Here is a 16,527-nt window from a genome sequence, read left to right as displayed (position 1 = left end):
ATTACAAAACAGCCTATTTATTTAAATCATACTATTTTAATAATGTGACCTTGCTGTAACTTTTTCATGATAATATTTATTCCATTTATTGGCACTCATGGGGTGTGTTTGTGATATTCAATACCAAGCTTTTCAGGGTAGAAGTGTAGCTCATGTAAGCAAGTTACTTAAAAAGTAAACTTTACTTCTACTGTACTTTTCAAAATCAGGGATTTATGGATAAACATAAAATAAAACTAAACTGTGTGACGCATGTACACACGGCTGAACTATCATCTGTAGCTACGACATGTTCTTATCATTGATAGGGTATGTTGTTTATCTTATTCACTGCTGTTTTTGCTCACCTGCTGCTGCAACACAACAATTTCTCTCGTGGTGTGTATATATCCCTCAATCCATCTAAATAGTATAGAGAATTTAAACCTAAACAAAAATGTGTCAAACTCACAAAAAAAAATTATAGACAAAATGGATTCAAGGGTTATATATATTCACATGGTATGTGTTACAAGCAATTCAAATAATTTTAAACTAAGTCTAAAATGACTGGGAAACCAGTGTAATCAAGGCAGGACTAAAGGGAATGTCGCTCTTGTTTTTACATGGGATATTATGAAATAAACATTGATTTATTGTGTGCCTATGGATGCCAAAAAATAACCAGCATCAATACTTTGTTTGGGTAATTGATTGGATTAGGAGTCTCCTTTAAATGTCAGTTACCCGGAAGAAGAAGTTGATGTTTTGCTCATATAAAATGGAAATTTAAAGACCTACAATGCCATGATAACTGAACAAACTCCACCTGTTGATGAAGATCACGTGATATGATGAAAGACTAAAGAAAAGCAGCTAAATGGACATAGAGATAAAAAAAAAAAAAAAAAAAAAAACATGTATATATAAATATGATTCAATGCTTTTCCTTTTATTGATGTTCCTTTTCTATTATTTCTATGCAATAATATTGCATCAGTGTTACAGTGAGTTACAAGAGATTTTATTTGAGGCTGTTTTGTAGCCATTGTAATATCTAAAAAAAAAAATATTCTGACTGTGTATATATAAAAAATAATGGCGTCTTCAGCCGTCAGAGGGCCAGTATCGCTGCTCCCTGACCCTAAAGCTATGAACGACACCGCACTTGACCACCCAGCACGTCATGACGCGTATCTCAGCCAATCACAATTCAGAAAACGGGCACTGCCGCTTGACGAACAGCTGTCTCATCCAATCGGAGTTTTACAAACGGTATCATTGCCCGCCTTCGCCCGGCGTGTAGCCAATCAGCACGCAGCCGTAATTACTAATTCATTACATTGCAAAGGGGAGTGACGCAGTTATTGTAGATCTATAGATACTCCATGCTTTTTTTTTCCCACATGACCTGAAATTACATGGGTGTTTTTTTTCGCGTTCGGGACGTAAAATTCCTCGTAAGACACGTCAAAGAAGAGAGACTCCCGCCGTCATCTGGAGGCTGTATGAAGAAGCTGTGCGCCCATTGAATTTGGATGCCATTCCGGTTGGAGGTTGCGGTAGACCCCGAGGACTGGATGCGATAACCAGAAGGAGACATGCCGCAGCCGAAATCACGAAAAATCGCCATCCTCGGGTACAGATCCGTAGGTGAGTTACGACCGGACTGCGCGCAGCGGGGGGGAGGGAGGGGGGGGGGGGAAGAAATGACACCTCCGTGGCCACGGATGATGGTACACTGGGTTTTTGAAAATTTCAGCGGCCTTTTGGGGGGTGGGTGGGGGGGGGGGGGGGTCAGTTTAAGTCCATTATTAGCCTCCTATAATGGACTTAAATCACAGGGAGTAGGACGTCTTACGGAACATCTCACAAGCGCCGCCAGGTGAGACGTGGCCTTTTTGGGGGTTTTTTTTTTTTTGCACACGCGGCCTCTCAAATTGGGGCCAAGGTGGATATTTTTTTTTACGCCAACTGCTCGGTTTCCACCGGTGACCCGAACCCCGGTGCCATGTCAGTCAGTGCCATGTTAGTCAGCGCCATGCTCTGCAAAGGCCCGCGGGACCGTCGGATTTGACGCATCGCCGTGCGCTTCTATTTCATCGCATTCGACGCGCAGTTTGGTATGCGGCGACGGGACGTTTAGGGTGGCAAGATGGCACACACTGATAGCGCGACCCGGAGGCCCAGCAGCGTTACAAGCGCAATATTCTCACAGACAGAGAGGCGTGTGCGCTGCGTTGCTGGTTGCGTTATAGTGAGACGCATCAGTACAACTTCTAAACATCTTGCTTTTGTGTGATGCGTTTTTGTGTCCATTTATGGTATTCTCATAGCATTTTTTTTTTTTATTGTTCATCTTTTTTGTGTGTGTGTGTGTGTGTGTGTGTGTAGAGGTTATATGGTCACACTCACCTTAACCTGACAAAAAAATAAATAAATAAATCTGTACACTGATCATTTCTGCAGGTTTTAGTAAGTCGACATTCAATTCAGAGCGTTTCTGCCTACGTGTGTAAATTATCGTGTGTTTTGCAGGAAAGTCCTCCTTGACCATTCAGTTTGTGGAAGGCCAGTTCGTGGACTCCTATGACCCAACAATAGAAAACAGTGAGTGAGCTGTCACACCATCATACGCAAACCGGTCCCCTCCAGAAAACCGTTCAGCCGAGGCGGGAAGCTCCACGGATTCAGCCGTATCTCCTCAAATTAGTCCCAGTTTGACATACGATACCTTTCGCAGTTCATCGTCGTTTCCCTTGTGAATGAATCACCTGTAAAAACATATTTGGATATGAAGCTTATTCTATTTCATGTCTCAAAATTACAGATTTGTCAGAACTATCCTTTGATCTTCAAAAAAAAAAGGAAAATAGGATTGGTTAATGTGGTTAAAATCAATAATATGCTTGTTGTGTCACAAGGCACTTTTTTTTTTTTTTTTTTTTTGGTTTCCAAAGCCTTAATGGATGGAGTTGATCATTTGCCATGGGGATGAAATTCTATTCCTAGGTCATGTGATCATAGGTGGTTGCATCCCAGGATGTTGGGAGTTTGTTTTTTTTATGCAACGCACAGTATAGGGCTCCTATACTCCGGAATGACGGAATTTAATCTTCATAATTGTGTTTTCATTTGCGTGCAATCACCTCAAATCTAAGAATCGGTGTGTTTTCGTTACCTCAGAATGAGCCCTTCGTGCCTGCACGGAGGGGGGGGGGGCGGTCCTCTTCCACGGAGTCCGCCATGTTGCGTCGCCATCTTCAAAGCCTAGAACAGACAAAACAAAGACGAGCTTTGGAGATGGTCTCGCGCACATTCTGTGGGTTTCGTTGCCGCCGTAGATTCTGCTGCACACTTGGAAGGGAAGAGTGAGTCGAGGGGTGTTCAGCTGGTTGCAGTCTGCATCCTCATCACTAGATGCCACTAAATCCAACACGCTGCCCCTTTGAGCTTCCTTAAGGCTGTTAAAATGAATCCTCATCCATGAACAGTGTTGATAATTACACTTAAGAGAAATACACCAATATGTGCTTTTTATGAAGTGCCACTTTTTTTTTTTTTCTCCCTAATTACTGATTTATATTTTTGCATCACGCACACAGTCTTTTTTTTTTTTTTTTTTTTCACTTTTGGAGCGATTCGGACGTCACATGACATTGATAGCGCGTGCTAATATGTCTGTCCGTTGACATAAAACACGCTGACTTTCCGATATCAAACAGAAGTGACATTAATAACATTGTAGTACCTCGTTAAAATCAGTTTTAGTGCATTGTTTTTTTGTTGCATTTGTTTACATTTTAAATGCGCCACTCATTTGGATTCATTTCAGTTTTGTGGGTTTGAACAAGGTTTGAATGCTCAACATAAGACTTAATGACTGAAGACTGTTTCTTATGATGTCAAAAAATCAACTCAAATAATGATTAATATAGTTGCCAATTTTAGTTCAATTAACTAAACTGTCTCATCTCTTGCACATTTTCACAGCTTTCAATTTGATACCAGTATAATACCATCGCATAACTTGTGTTTTCACATTTTATTCAAACCTACGTTCCTCACATTGACCCTGATGCTTGATTGACGGATGGAAAGCGTAATATCAGGCAAAACTTCCCCTTAATGTGTCATCACACCTTTTTTTTTTATATATAAACATTTGTCATCGATTTCTGACTTCTGAATTTTACATCCTGATTACTGGATGGTCGAAGTAAGATTTGCCTGAAAGACAATTATTTACCAAAACTCTGTGGTTACCCAGCAGGGTGCAATGTTCCCTCTAAATGAATGCGTGCAAACGCCACACCAGCTGATTCCACCCGTTTCCAACACCTTCAACCGGAGAGAACTCTCTTTTGTGAAACTTGTGACAAATCAGCTGATGTTGTGTTTGGTTGGCATAAATCTTTCTCTCTGATTGGTACGTGCCTGGACACCTCTAACTCAGAAAGGCAACCTTGCTTGAAGGCACTCTGACCACTTTTCCGGATGGGAGAACATACAGTAATCCATCAACCCCCTTAAACACATATAAATCCAGACACTCGGGAGATTTGAGTCTAAACTTTACCTGCGGGCTGTTTCTCTTTTTCCCCCCCACCGACGTGTTCGCTCACTTATCACCCCGCGTTGATCGAATGTGTGGTCTGGTATCTATAAATAATCCCCTGGATGGTTAACGTGAAGTGAAGTGTCAGCGTTATCAGCAAGATGCTGCAGGCTGTGCATTCCCACTGTCCCGCTGTAGATAATATGACCCGTGTCCAGGCAGATATTGACATTCCTGCATTGAATGAACTCAGTGGTACCAAAATGGATCCATAACAGGGTTGTGTCTTGTATGTCTTGAGATCTGCAGACCAGAAACATTCAGTAATGAAGAGTCAGCTGGCTGGCTCTGTATAGCTGCAGGATTAAGTTGTATTTGTCATATTTCTTAGTATTTTAAAAGGAGATTTTTTGTTGTTGTTGTTGTTGTTCTCAGTGGATTAAACTCTTTAATTTAAATGTATGTTAGTCGATTTCTAATTTGCCTTTTCTGTCCCTTGCAGCATTTACTAAAATGATCACAATAAATGGACAAGAGTACCATCTTCAGCTCGTAGACACAGCAGGGCAGGTATGACTCACTGCACTTTTGTATTAGCCTCTCGGTCGTTTATTGATTTCCATGTAAATAAGTGATGTAACATTACACGCTAATTTCTCTTGCAGGATGAATACTCCATCTTCCCACAGACTTACTCCATAGATATCAACGGTTACATTCTGGTCTATTCGGTTACATCTAATAAAAGGTACACGGCGACTCCCTAACAAATATCTCTTTTAAGTTCTCCCTGATGAGTTGGATTGCGTGAAGCTCGTGAACGTTCCCACTTTCTTTTTTTTTTCTTCCAGCTTTGAAGTTGTACAAGTTATCCATGAAAAACTGTTGGACATGGTGGGGAAAGTTCAGTAAGTACAGATTTTTTTATTCTGCCGTTCCAGCTATCCCAAGAAAAATGCAATATATCATTCATCAATGATACTTTACTTTCCCCTTAATGCAGAGTTCCAATTATGCTCGTCGGAAACAAGAACGACCTACATATGGAGCGGTATGTCCTCACACACATCTAACCATGTACATTAGCTTAACTATAGAAAGTAGGGCCATTATTTGCACATGGGTCTAAACACTTGAAGATTTTTTGGGAATAATTTCTATTCCGTTTTTAATTATTTCCCTTTGTGGTAGAAATGCGAAGTTCACAATGACACGCACTGAAATACAGTAAATTGTCATATTTGGCACCATATTAAGGCAAAAGATACAAATTGACCTCACACAGCACCATGTTGATCGCACCCTTTCTAAACTCTAAAACTCTGTGGGTCGGTCAAAGCCGACACTGCAAATATTTCCGTGTTTTGTCGTGATTGGCCTGCCGTCCCTGTGATTTTATTTTTTTCCCTTTAGAGTAATCAGTTGCGAAGAGGGAAAAGCATTAGCTGAATCCTGGAACGCTGCCTTCATGGAGTCCTCAGCTAAAGAGAACCAGGTAAGAGATCGGTATCATGGCCAATTTAAAAAAAAATAAATAAAAAAATAAAACATATCCCCCATTTTAGACTCCAAACACTTCAAAGAGTTATTTGCACGTTTGCCATTCTTCGGGTGTCCTCTCTGTGCTTGTGTGGGTTTCCTCCCGCAGCCTAAAGACATTCAGGTTTGGTTGAATGACAACTCTGCGTTTGCCCGCAGCGGTGAACGTGAGTGTGAACGCTGGCGTGTCCTTATGTGTCAGCCCCGTCATTCCCTGGCAACCCGTCCACGCTGCGGTTTTTCCCCGTTGCCAGCTCCCACCTCCCCGACGCTTAAAAGGATAAACAGCAATAAATAATGGATGGATGAATGGATAGATAATTACTGAAAGGATATTTGTTGATCAAATAGCGACCAAGGTTGAGTGTGATTGGCCTGACATAGAACTTAGACTCATGTAGAGTTAAAATCCTTACGGGAGCCTCTTTTACACCCTCGTCGTGGAGAAAAGTTTGAGTTTGAGGGTCTGGCAATTAAAAGACATTCACCACTCGGGGAATGGCTAATAATAAAGAGATGCTATTGAGTTGCATTATGGGAATTGTAGGTCGTTTTTGTAGCTTCACCCGAACTGAGGACTACCGGTCTGGATTTCAACCACTCCACTTGCCTTTCTGCAAAGTAGTTTTCATTGTTTCATGTGGAATCTGCGTTTCAAAAACTAGATTTAAACGGCACACGCATATTTAAACGAGTAGTTTTATTTAGTTTATAGCAGTCAGATACAAGTTGCTTTTCTTCTGTTCGGTATCGCTTGCGGTGACAAAACCACAGAGACTGTGCTTCCTATGTGTGAAGCGTTTTAGCGTCTTTTCACTCCCTGTTTAGGTTTTATGGTCGACAACTTCACCGTCTGGTTAACGCAACGTTTCCATTGGCGGTGGGCCAGCTGGTAACTAACCGCTGCTTACAAAGCCACCATTTGCTAATACTGTCAGAGGTTTCTTCCTGTTAAGAGGGAGTTGTTTTTTTTTTCCACCCCTCCTGGCTTATGTGGGAATTGTTGAATTGTTGGGTTTCTCTGTATAATATTGTAAAGTCTTGCTGTGAGGACTTTAATGTGTTAAGTGCCAAGAAATAACCCGTGTTGCGATTTGGCGCTGTATAAATAAAGTTGAGTTGAATTGAATTAATAAGTTCGGCGCATCAAGTCGAGGGTAAAGGGCCGCGTTTTTGTGACAGCGAAATGACCCGTGCAAGCAGCACTTTCCCAGTTTGGTCATTTGACCACCTCGTAATTCTTCTTCGTGGAGGAAACGAAAACAAGTGGGAGGTTAATTTAAACGAGGCAGAGCAAACGTGAGACGCTGGTATTTGTCTTCGACTTTGTGGCGAGAACAGATGTCTGAGAACTACATCTGTTTCTGGTGCAACATCAATGTGCTGCTTCTTTGACGATTTTTACCAACAAGAGCAAACGAAATGTGCCGTGACGATAGAAGAATCCTTAAAATGTGAATAAATCATAATAACTAGTATAAAAAAAAAATATTTATTGTTTGAAGCGGCGACGTCAGTAAAGCTGCCTGCATTGATTTATAAATCAGCGTAAGTGATTATTACACCGCCTGTTGTCTGCTGCTGCTTTATACTGCGTGAAAAGCTTTTCCTTCAGTTCATTAAACCCGTGCAGCCATCTGAAGGCCTCAGGACGCATATGTTGATAAATCTGTAGCTTCTGATTTAAGAAGTTCTGCACCAGAGCGCAGCGCTGTTCCGCACAGCCATCCGCAATGTTTACATTTATTAAATCACACGCAAATGACACCGAGCTGCTGCAAAGTCAACACAATCAATTCTACTCACGTTAGACTGGTTGTTTCGACTTGTATTGTTCATGTGGGAGATGTTGGCTCGCGGCGGCTCCCCAAACCTTTGTGTCCCACTTTTCAACTCGTTTTTGTAGCGTTTCTCGTCGTATTCCCGACACGCGTCTGCGCAGCGGCCGTCGTTTTCACGTTTCGCAAAACGATGCGACCGGTGCAGAAATAAAAGTGAAACAGCTCGGGTTGATGCAGCCGTATACAGTAAACAGCCTCATCGGCATTTTATACCCGTTATAAAGTTAAATGAAAACACACACCATCTGCCGCTGGCTGCGGATTTGAGGTTGTGCCTCTGCACCGGGCGGCAACGTGATGCCTTGATGAGAAGCCTCTTCCCGTTCGTTGCACCGTTGTTCTCATGCATCAGCTGTTTAGAGAGCGACGAGCCCGCTGATGTGCACGTCTGTGAATGCAGTGAACTGCACCCTCCGATTTATACTCCATTTCAGCCCTGCGGCACTTTGCGCTGCTGCACCCAGATGCGCCAAAATAGCAGGTGTGTTATGAGACGTACACGCAGCCTGTGTTCCACAGAACCTACCGCGTAGCACTTGTGTTACAACACTGCATTATTATGGATTGCCTTGCCTTGCATCTATCTATCTATCTAATCTATCTATCTATCTGTCCATCTATCCATCCATCCATCCATCCATCCATCTTATCTATCCATCCTATCTATCTATCTATCTATCTATCTATCTGTCTGTCTGTCTGTCTGTCTGTCTGTCTGTCTGTCTGTCTGTCTGTCTGTCTGTCTGTCTGTCTATCTATCTATCTATCTATCTATCTATCTATCTATCTATCCATCCATCCATCCATCCATCCATCCATCCAGCCATCCATCCATCCATCCATCCATCCATCCATCCATCCATCCATCCAATCTATCTATCTATCTATCTATCTATCTATCTATCTATCTATCTATCCATCCATCCATCCATCCATCCATCCATCCAGCCATCCAGCCATCCATCCATCCATCCATCCATCCATCCATCCTATCTATCCATTTTTCCATCTATCCATCCATCCATCTATCCATCCATCCATCCATCCATCCATCCATCCATCCATCCTATCTATCTATCTATCTATCTATCTATCTATCTATCTATCTATCTATCTATCTATCTATCTATCTATCTATCTATCTATCTATCTATCTATCTATCTATCCATCCATCCATCCATCCATCCATCCATCCATCCATCCATCCATCCTATCTATCCATTTTTCCATCTATCCATCCATCCATCCATCCATCCATCCATCCATCCATCCATCCATCCATCCATCCATCCATCCATCCATCCATCCATCCATCCTATCTATATCTATCTATCTATCTACCTACCTACCTACCTACCTACCCATCCATCCATCCATCCATCCATCCATCCATCCATCCATCCATCCAATCTATCTATCTATCTATCTATCTATCTATCTATCTATCTATCTATCTATCTATCTATCTATCTATCTATCTATCTATCTATCTATCTATCTATCCATCCATCCATCCATCCATCCATCCATCCATCCATCCATCCATCCATCCATCCATCCTATCTATATCTATCTATCTACCTACCTACCTACCTACCCATCCATCCATCCATCCATCCATCCATCCATCCATCCATCCATCCTATCTATCTATCTATCTATCTATCTATCTATCTATCTATCTATCTATCTATCTATCTATCTATCTATCTATCTATCTATCTATCTATCTATCCATCCATCCATCCATCCATCCATCCATCCATCCATCCATCCATCCATCCTATCTATATCTATCTATCTACCTACCTACCTACCTACCTACCCATCCATCCATCCATCCATCCATCCATCCATCCATCCATCCCATCCATCCATCCATCCATCCATCCATCCATCCATCCATCCATCCATCCCATCCATCCATCCATCCATCCATCCATCCATCCATCCATCCATCCATCCATCCATCCATCCATCAATCAATCAATCAGCAGTGGCAATCCATAACATATATATATGCAGAGATATACAAGATTAAGAGATATATGACACACTGTAACAATTCAACCACCTTACCGAAAATATCCCATTGAGAGGACATAAAAATACCTGTTGCTGACCAGAAAAATGTAATTGATTTTGTGAAATGTGAAATAGAAAATGACAATGGCATTGCTGAACAATATCTTTGGCCGATAAGCTGGCTTTAACAACAAAAAATAGTTTTACGGATGGAAAATTAGTTAATTATTTCACTATTTTTCTTCTTCAGTTTAACGCATACTGCTGAGATGATGGGACAGAAAAAAGCTTGGACTTTGACCCGTCTTATCAAAATCAAGTCTCTTTCTTTGGCATCCAATCTTAAATGCTACGCAGAGTGAGTCAAAGCAAGAAAGCAGTGGGAATATAATGGCGCTACAATACACCCCAATATGTCATTGTTGTGTTTCCAGCTGGTCGAATTGCCTCTTAAGTGGACCAAAAAAAAAATCGTTAATGGTTCGAAAGTTTACCCTCCAAAACAGCCCGTTCTATTCACTCTGCTTTACAAGTACTTCCTTTTCTAGGGGGAGCCTAAAGCTTTTCAACATAAGCTTATGGTGAACAACAAACTCGTTATGTTTGCAATACAAAGCAATTCCTGAAATCCCCGATTCTATTTTCTGGTGTTTCTCAAAGTACAGTAAGTTCAATATTCAGGAAGTCGGTTAATCAGCTTTAAATGAAGTTAGAGGCAGTTGTGCTCAACGTGAAGACAATGTCATCTCTGTTGTGACTAAAGGTCATGAGGCTCCACTGGATGTTGAAAATTCAAAGTGGTGTGACTGAAGCATGTGACGGCGTCCTCTCTCTCTCTCTCTCTCTCTGTGTGTGTGTGTGTGTGTGTGTGTGTGTGTGTGTGTGTGTGTCCGTGCGTGTGTTTTGTTCTCTATCAGACAGCCGTGGAGGTTTTTCGAAGGATGATCCTGGAGGCAGAGAAGATGGATGGCGGCGTGCAGCCAGGAAAAACCTCCTGCTCCATGATGTAGAGCCGCCCAATCAACACACAGGACACTGCACTGGGATATCCCGTTACTTGAAGGCTAGCTGCCAGTTCTCCTCCACCTCAGCTGACTCCACCCCCCCTCCCCTTCCCCCTCCCCCAGGGTCCTAAATATCCAATACTGTCTATTTATGGCTCTGATTCCACCGTTATTTATCAATATTTCCTATTCCCTTTTGTCATCCTTGTTTTTATTTGTGTGTTTGATAAAAAAAAAAAAAAAAAAAAAAGGATGAGTGGTGGCTCCTTTGTCTTATATTTCCCACAATCCACCCCTCCATTTCTGTGCTTGGCACTGATGCAAAACACAGAACATCATATAGGATGTATCAGAAAAAATGTTTTCCCTCTCAGAAATTACGGTAACTGTAACTTAAGACCAGAGATACGTAGTAGTGGCTTGATGCATCTTAGCTTCTCATTACGCAGCTTCCATATACAGTAGAATACGGTCCGTTCTGTTTAGATAAGATGAGACGAGGGAACCTTCGTGTCTGCCGTGTATACGCCCTGAAAACGGTTCGGTAAACGCAGACGTTTCTTCTGATACATCGCCCTGCTGTTTGGTACCTCCAATATACAGCTCTTTTTCTACTTCATCACCACGCAGTACCCACTTCTCTGTCCCTCAGTTTGTTTTCATAGCGGTTACTGTCAGCCAAAAGAATCTGCATCCATTTTCTAATGTTGAAAATGTACAAATGTTTTTGATTGTAATCATTAAAGCAAAAAGTGGTTATGTAAGCAGGCTTGTTTGTGGATTATTACAGCGCTGGAAGGAGCACTAATGTTTTTTTTATTTAAGTAAAAGAAGTAATACCACAATAAAAAATTAAAAAAAAGAAGTCCTGTTAGGCAAATACACGAGATTTAAATGTAAAAGTATACATGGCTCAAAATAGTCTTCTATTAATCATAAAGAAATGATTAGAATTTTGTCTTATAGACACGTGAGCAGCATTTTAATGTCATGGTAAAGCAAATTTCAACATGTGATACTGTTGAATAGTCTAATCTACATTTACCAATTCATACAATACAAACCAATTATATATTTATGTATAAAATATTAATCTGAAAACTTAAGTTGTGAAATAAATGTAGTGAAGTACAAAGTACAATATTTCCTGCTGTAGTAAGCTGAAAGTATAAAGTAGCATCAAACAGAAACAATCAAGTAAAATACAAGTACTTCTAAAGTGTGCTTGAGTACAGTGCTTGAATAAATGTACTGCAGTTACAGTCCACCACTGATTATATAATCAGTATCAGTACTAAGCATATTTATTCACACTTATCAACAATCATTTGAAGTATTTAACAGATTGGTTGAAAAGGCAGTAATAAATGCAGCAGAAGCACCCTTTTCAATTTATTTCATCCTTTGTGCTTTGACACAAAGGATCAAATAAGTAGAAAAAGTACCAGAAACAGGTGCAGGGAGGATGATGTAAAGATTTTGTGCAAAGCAGGAAAGACAGCTTGTTCCAGATCTTTTCATTCAGGGAATCAAAAGCTATTATAACCATTATTTTAAGGATAATATGCTGTATTTTTCTCCACTAGCGATGAGAGGTTTGCAAATTAAAGTAGGTTAAAGTTTAGGCTTACTGTATCCTCACCTGAGAGACTTTTTAGGAGACATGGGGAAACGACAATGACAACAAAACAACTTCCTGTAAATTAAATCACGGATGAGATTTTTTTTTTTTTTTTTTTTTTTTTTACCTCTTGCCTGAGAATAAATCCTCTGATTCCTGTTATTTTTAAGATCATCGTGGCTGGTAAAAAATAAATAAGAAAACTCAAAAGATTTTCTCACATAAGAATGAGTACAGGCACATGGTCTTTTTCAAACTCTTTTATTTGTCAAGGAAAGGGAATTAAAGTGTATATCTTTAATAAAAAAAAAAAAATTAAAAAAAATAAAAAAGCTGCTTTTCTGTGTTCCCACCTGGGAGCTGCCTGCAGCAGCTGCAGTCTGCAGGAGTCACTGGGGTTTAAGTGCTCAAACTCCACTGCAGCACATTGTGATCTTCTTAAGATTTCGATACGGAGTTCTACCAGATGTTGCACATGTCTTCACTGCAGCAGTTGATATCAATGTAGGAGTTCATCTTCAGCATTTCGCAGTCGGACAGCGCCATACATTTCTGGTACTGGCCGTCTGAGAAAGTCAAAGAATCGAGGTTGGCTTTTATTAGCAGTACAGACAATGTAGTCTTTCAAGGAAGTCAGTCAAGGTCAAATCTTTCTTTAAAAATGAACTGTTGCAGCCCAAATGGTGTGCATGTAAAATGTTACGATGCTTTTACTTTAGTGAACATCTCCTTTATCATAACAACATTCGCTGAAAATATTGTATTCACGCTTTGTGGTTTACGTACTGTTATGTATTTATTTTTTTTTAGTTCATGTGGTGACGATAGAGCGGTTTAATATTTTAGTATTTTGGGGAAACTCACGTGGCGGTCTGAGGAATTTGGCTGCAGCGCAGCCATCCTTCTCCGGTTTGCACGTCTCCACACTGAGCTCACAGCTCTCTCCGGCCCTTTTTGGGACGCAGCGGTGGCAGTCCAAGGCTTCACCTGAATACAAAAACAGAAAGAATATTTCAGACATTTTTTTTGTTTTTTTTTGTTCTCTCGCAGTGTGGCTGATATGAAGGATGGAATCTATCCTGGGACAAATCTGTAAGGGCTGGTTATTTATAAGATTTGACTTTTAATGTTATAGGAAGAGGAAACCAATTTGTTTTTGTACTGTCAAGACAAGTTTCAAGATATTATCCCTACGCTCTGTTGTAAAATGAAAAGAATTGCATTTCAGCTTCTGACAGGTGTGCTGAGATTGTGATTGAGTGCAGTGAAAAAGAGAGAGAGTGAGAGTGTAAATCTCAGTGTTGCACAGCAGCAGAGGTTGTGTTTATACAGTGGAGAATCAGTGACAGACTCACCGGCTGCAAACAGCAGGGCGACAGTTAAAGCCAAGACCAACAACAACTTCATTATTCTATTCAGCACTGCAGCCTCTGCGAGATAAATAAAGCACAGATTTGATGACACGCACGGTGCTTTCAAAACTCCGTGTTTCCTTACTGGAAATAAAAAAAAAAAAACATTTGGGAGTTCACTCATCCCACTGAAAACTGTTTAATTGGTTTACATGAGTTGGTTAAGTCTTTCCAGAGGTGATTATCTAATGATTTTTAGGGAACTGTGTTACGTGTGTCAGCATGCATTTGTATTCGTGCACAGCAGGACTGACATTGAATAGAATATTAATGACAACCAAAAAAAACAACTTAATAATTGATTATATATTGAGGTTATTAAACATATTTCCCCCAAAAAACATACACAAAATAAGATCATTTTATTGATCTAAAAGAAGTTTTAAACGTGTACATACCTTGCTGGTTTCTCTGCGTCAGTTTCTGCCAACGACTGAGACGTATTCATCGACCTCCTCTCTTATTTATACCCTTTCAAACTTTGTCATGTCGAGGTAACGTCCCATTCAGGGTTGTATCTCCGTTCAGTCATATTTACCCCGGGTACACCGTGTTCAAGGGTTACAGTTTCCCAACACTGGAACTCCTGCATTATGCAACAGAAGTCCACCCTTTTTTTTTTGTCCACTACTGTATATAATTTACGAGACTTTTGCAAATATTAACGTGCGCATTTGTCATAGACTCAAATCAAAGTTTACAAGAGTTTAATTGGCACCGTAAGACGACAAGAGGACATTAGTCAAAAGGGACGGTGTGTTTGCTTCAGGTGGATTATGCAAGTCTGAACTGACTTGAACTTGCTCTTCGTATAATCCTGATGAAAGGAAAGGAAAGAAAAGAAAAGGCTGCGACTCGTTCAAATGGTCTAGAGGAAATATTTATCTCCCTTCAATTCCACTTGAATCCAGCTGTGCGCAAACAGCTGATTGAGAACAAGGCTCTACAATAAATAGATGTTACTCATTTGTCTGCGTACCCTAAATTCTTCTGCGCACAATGCCGTGGGAACACGTCTGAAGTTGTACACTTTGATGACCATACGATATTTATCTATGAAAAGAAAGCAATAATTAGGAAAAGAAAGCATACGCAAAATATCGGCTACGGGCACGCGTATACAACAAGAGGCTGGGCACTGGCTCGTAAGAAAGCCAGATTTACACAATATCAAAAATGTTAAGAGCATTGACCGATGACAGCTGGTATTCAAAGGGAAAGCAAAGGCATCAGACCAAACAAACTGTTATTAATAGACTAATGTGCATTTAGGCCTATTGTACCAAGGCATCCGATGCATATTTCTTTCCGGTTTGTTTGTTTGTATTTTTTTTTATATATATATACCTTTAACCTTTAGAGACCAAACACCACAGACCAATTTCTCTAATTTTTTTTATTTTTATTATTTTTTTTTTTTAGGGGGCAGACAGTTGATCTTTTGGAGGCAGCTCAACAGAAGGTCAACACTGTATAGTCTAACACATAGGATGATGAACTACATCCGAAAGCTGGGAACCTGAAGATTAATTTGAGATGAAACTCAGCGCAGTGTGTCGATTTATTTGGCCCCGAGCGTGACCAGGGTCGGTACCAGCGGGTGTCTGTCCTATTATCAGACCAGCAGCTCCCTTTCAACTTTTAAACTTGAGCAGCTACAAGCCTTTCACAAGACAGTAGACCACGGATCTTCAAACGAAGTTGGGTACGGTTAGCTGGTAACTGCTTCTTCTATGAAATACGTCTTTATTTATTTATTTTCTTCTTCAAATTTAAAGTTGTGAACGTGCAGGTCCTCCACCATCTGCCAGGGGGCAGTGGGGCATCCCATGGGGTTTTGCGCATGCGTCAATAATCTGGCGTGATTCTTGCACTGAAAGCCAACAGAGGCCAACCGAGGAACAATTGGTGTGGCATTTTTTTTTACCTTTGGTGTAAAAGCCCATATTATTAAACCTCCACCTCTTTGAAATTTGTTCTACACAATTTACCGCTTTAAATGATGAGTTTAATATTAATGCTAAACTTTGTTTACTTACTAATCTCTAAATATACACCCAAGCCAAGTTTGATTCATCATTTCAAACTGTTGTTTTTGTTTTTTGTTTTTAACTCTGCTACTGCAAATGAAGAGACAGAGATCATACAGTACATTGAAAATAGGTTGTATTTGTTTTGTAATCTGCTCCACCTGCCAAACCGTAAATCTGGTGGTGTTTGATGTCCGATTTTAATAGGTCAAGGTCTAAATGGATCCAGGGATCCTCTCTGGATCAGCAAGCAGAGAAAAAAACAACACCGATTTTCTCTTGAAAGAGAAACAGGAGGGCTGTCTGCTTTCATATGAGACATTCGGGCTACCCTGCTCACCCTGCTGCCATTAAAAGTTAGGTGTGGATAAGCGGGTCGAGACCGACTAGCACCACACCTCACTGTTACTGTTTGTCAGAAGACAGATTTATTGTTTGCACTGGATCGGTCCTGTCATTTCACCTTTAACTTTCCCACTCTGTGTTTGTTTTCCTCCTCATCTCCTCTCATGTGGAC

At 40.6% G+C, this 16,527-nt stretch overlaps 2 protein-coding genes across 3 annotated transcripts; one reads left to right on the top strand and one right to left on the bottom strand.

Annotated features, from left to right (window-relative positions):
• Window positions 1–1,288: 1,288 nt before the first annotated feature.
• On the top strand, window positions 1,289–11,711 carry LOC138203182 (GTP-binding protein Rheb). 2 transcript variants are annotated; one of them, XM_069157885.1, is made up of 8 exons: window positions 1,298–1,632; window positions 2,518–2,589; window positions 5,040–5,107; window positions 5,203–5,285; window positions 5,389–5,445; window positions 5,541–5,588; window positions 5,951–6,032; window positions 10,861–11,711. In XM_069157885.1, exons 1-8 carry the CDS (start codon window positions 1,581–1,583, stop codon window positions 10,951–10,953), a joined length of 555 nt encoding a protein of 184 aa, XP_069013986.1. In that variant the 5' UTR covers window positions 1,298–1,580; the 3' UTR covers window positions 10,954–11,711. The 2 variants fall into 2 exon arrangements, with proteins under 2 accessions (XP_069013987.1, XP_069013986.1); XM_069157886.1 differs by lacking the exon at window positions 2,518–2,589 and having other exon boundaries at window positions 1,289–1,632.
• Window positions 11,712–12,813: 1,102 nt separating this feature from the next.
• ly97.3 (lymphocyte antigen 97, tandem duplicate 3) lies at window positions 12,814–14,445 on the bottom strand. The gene is made up of 4 exons (XM_069157887.1): window positions 14,379–14,445; window positions 13,924–13,998; window positions 13,433–13,555; window positions 12,814–13,134 (listed from the first exon to the last, which is right to left on the bottom strand). The coding sequence occupies exons 2-4, from the start codon at window positions 13,973–13,975 to the stop codon at window positions 13,028–13,030; spliced, it is 282 nt and encodes a 93-aa protein (XP_069013988.1). The 5' UTR covers window positions 13,976–13,998; window positions 14,379–14,445; the 3' UTR covers window positions 12,814–13,027.
• Window positions 14,446–16,527: the final 2,082 nt, after the last annotated feature.

This window comes from Embiotoca jacksoni, unplaced genomic scaffold (assembly GCF_022577435.1).
Source record: "Embiotoca jacksoni isolate LCO1_2020_lvr unplaced genomic scaffold, fEmbJac1.0.p SCAF_22, whole genome shotgun sequence".
NCBI lineage: Eukaryota > Metazoa > Chordata > Actinopteri > Embiotocidae > Embiotoca > Embiotoca jacksoni.
This window is presented reverse-complemented; position numbering and strand designations above follow the sequence as displayed.

Coding starts and splice junctions, on each gene's coding strand:
- ly97.3 (XM_069157887.1), bottom strand. CDS start 13,975: ATGAAGTTGTTGTTGGTCTTGGCTTTAACTGTCGCCCTGCTGTTTGCA. Junction 13,556..13,923: donor CGCCCTGCTGTTTGCAGCCG/GTGAGTCTGTCA, acceptor TTTTGTATTCAG/GTGAAGCCTTGGACTGCCAC. Junction 13,135..13,432: donor CAAATTCCTCAGACCGCCAC/GTGAGTTTCCCC, acceptor TGACTTTCTCAG/ACGGCCAGTACCAGAAATGT.
- LOC138203182 (XM_069157885.1), top strand. CDS start 1,581: ATGCCGCAGCCGAAATCACGAAAAATCGCCATCCTCGGGTACAGATCC. Junction 1,633..2,517: donor CCTCGGGTACAGATCCGTAG/GTGAGTTACGAC, acceptor TGTGTTTTGCAG/GAAAGTCCTCCTTGACCATT. Junction 6,033..10,860: donor CCTCAGCTAAAGAGAACCAG/GTAAGAGATCGG, acceptor GTTCTCTATCAG/ACAGCCGTGGAGGTTTTTCG.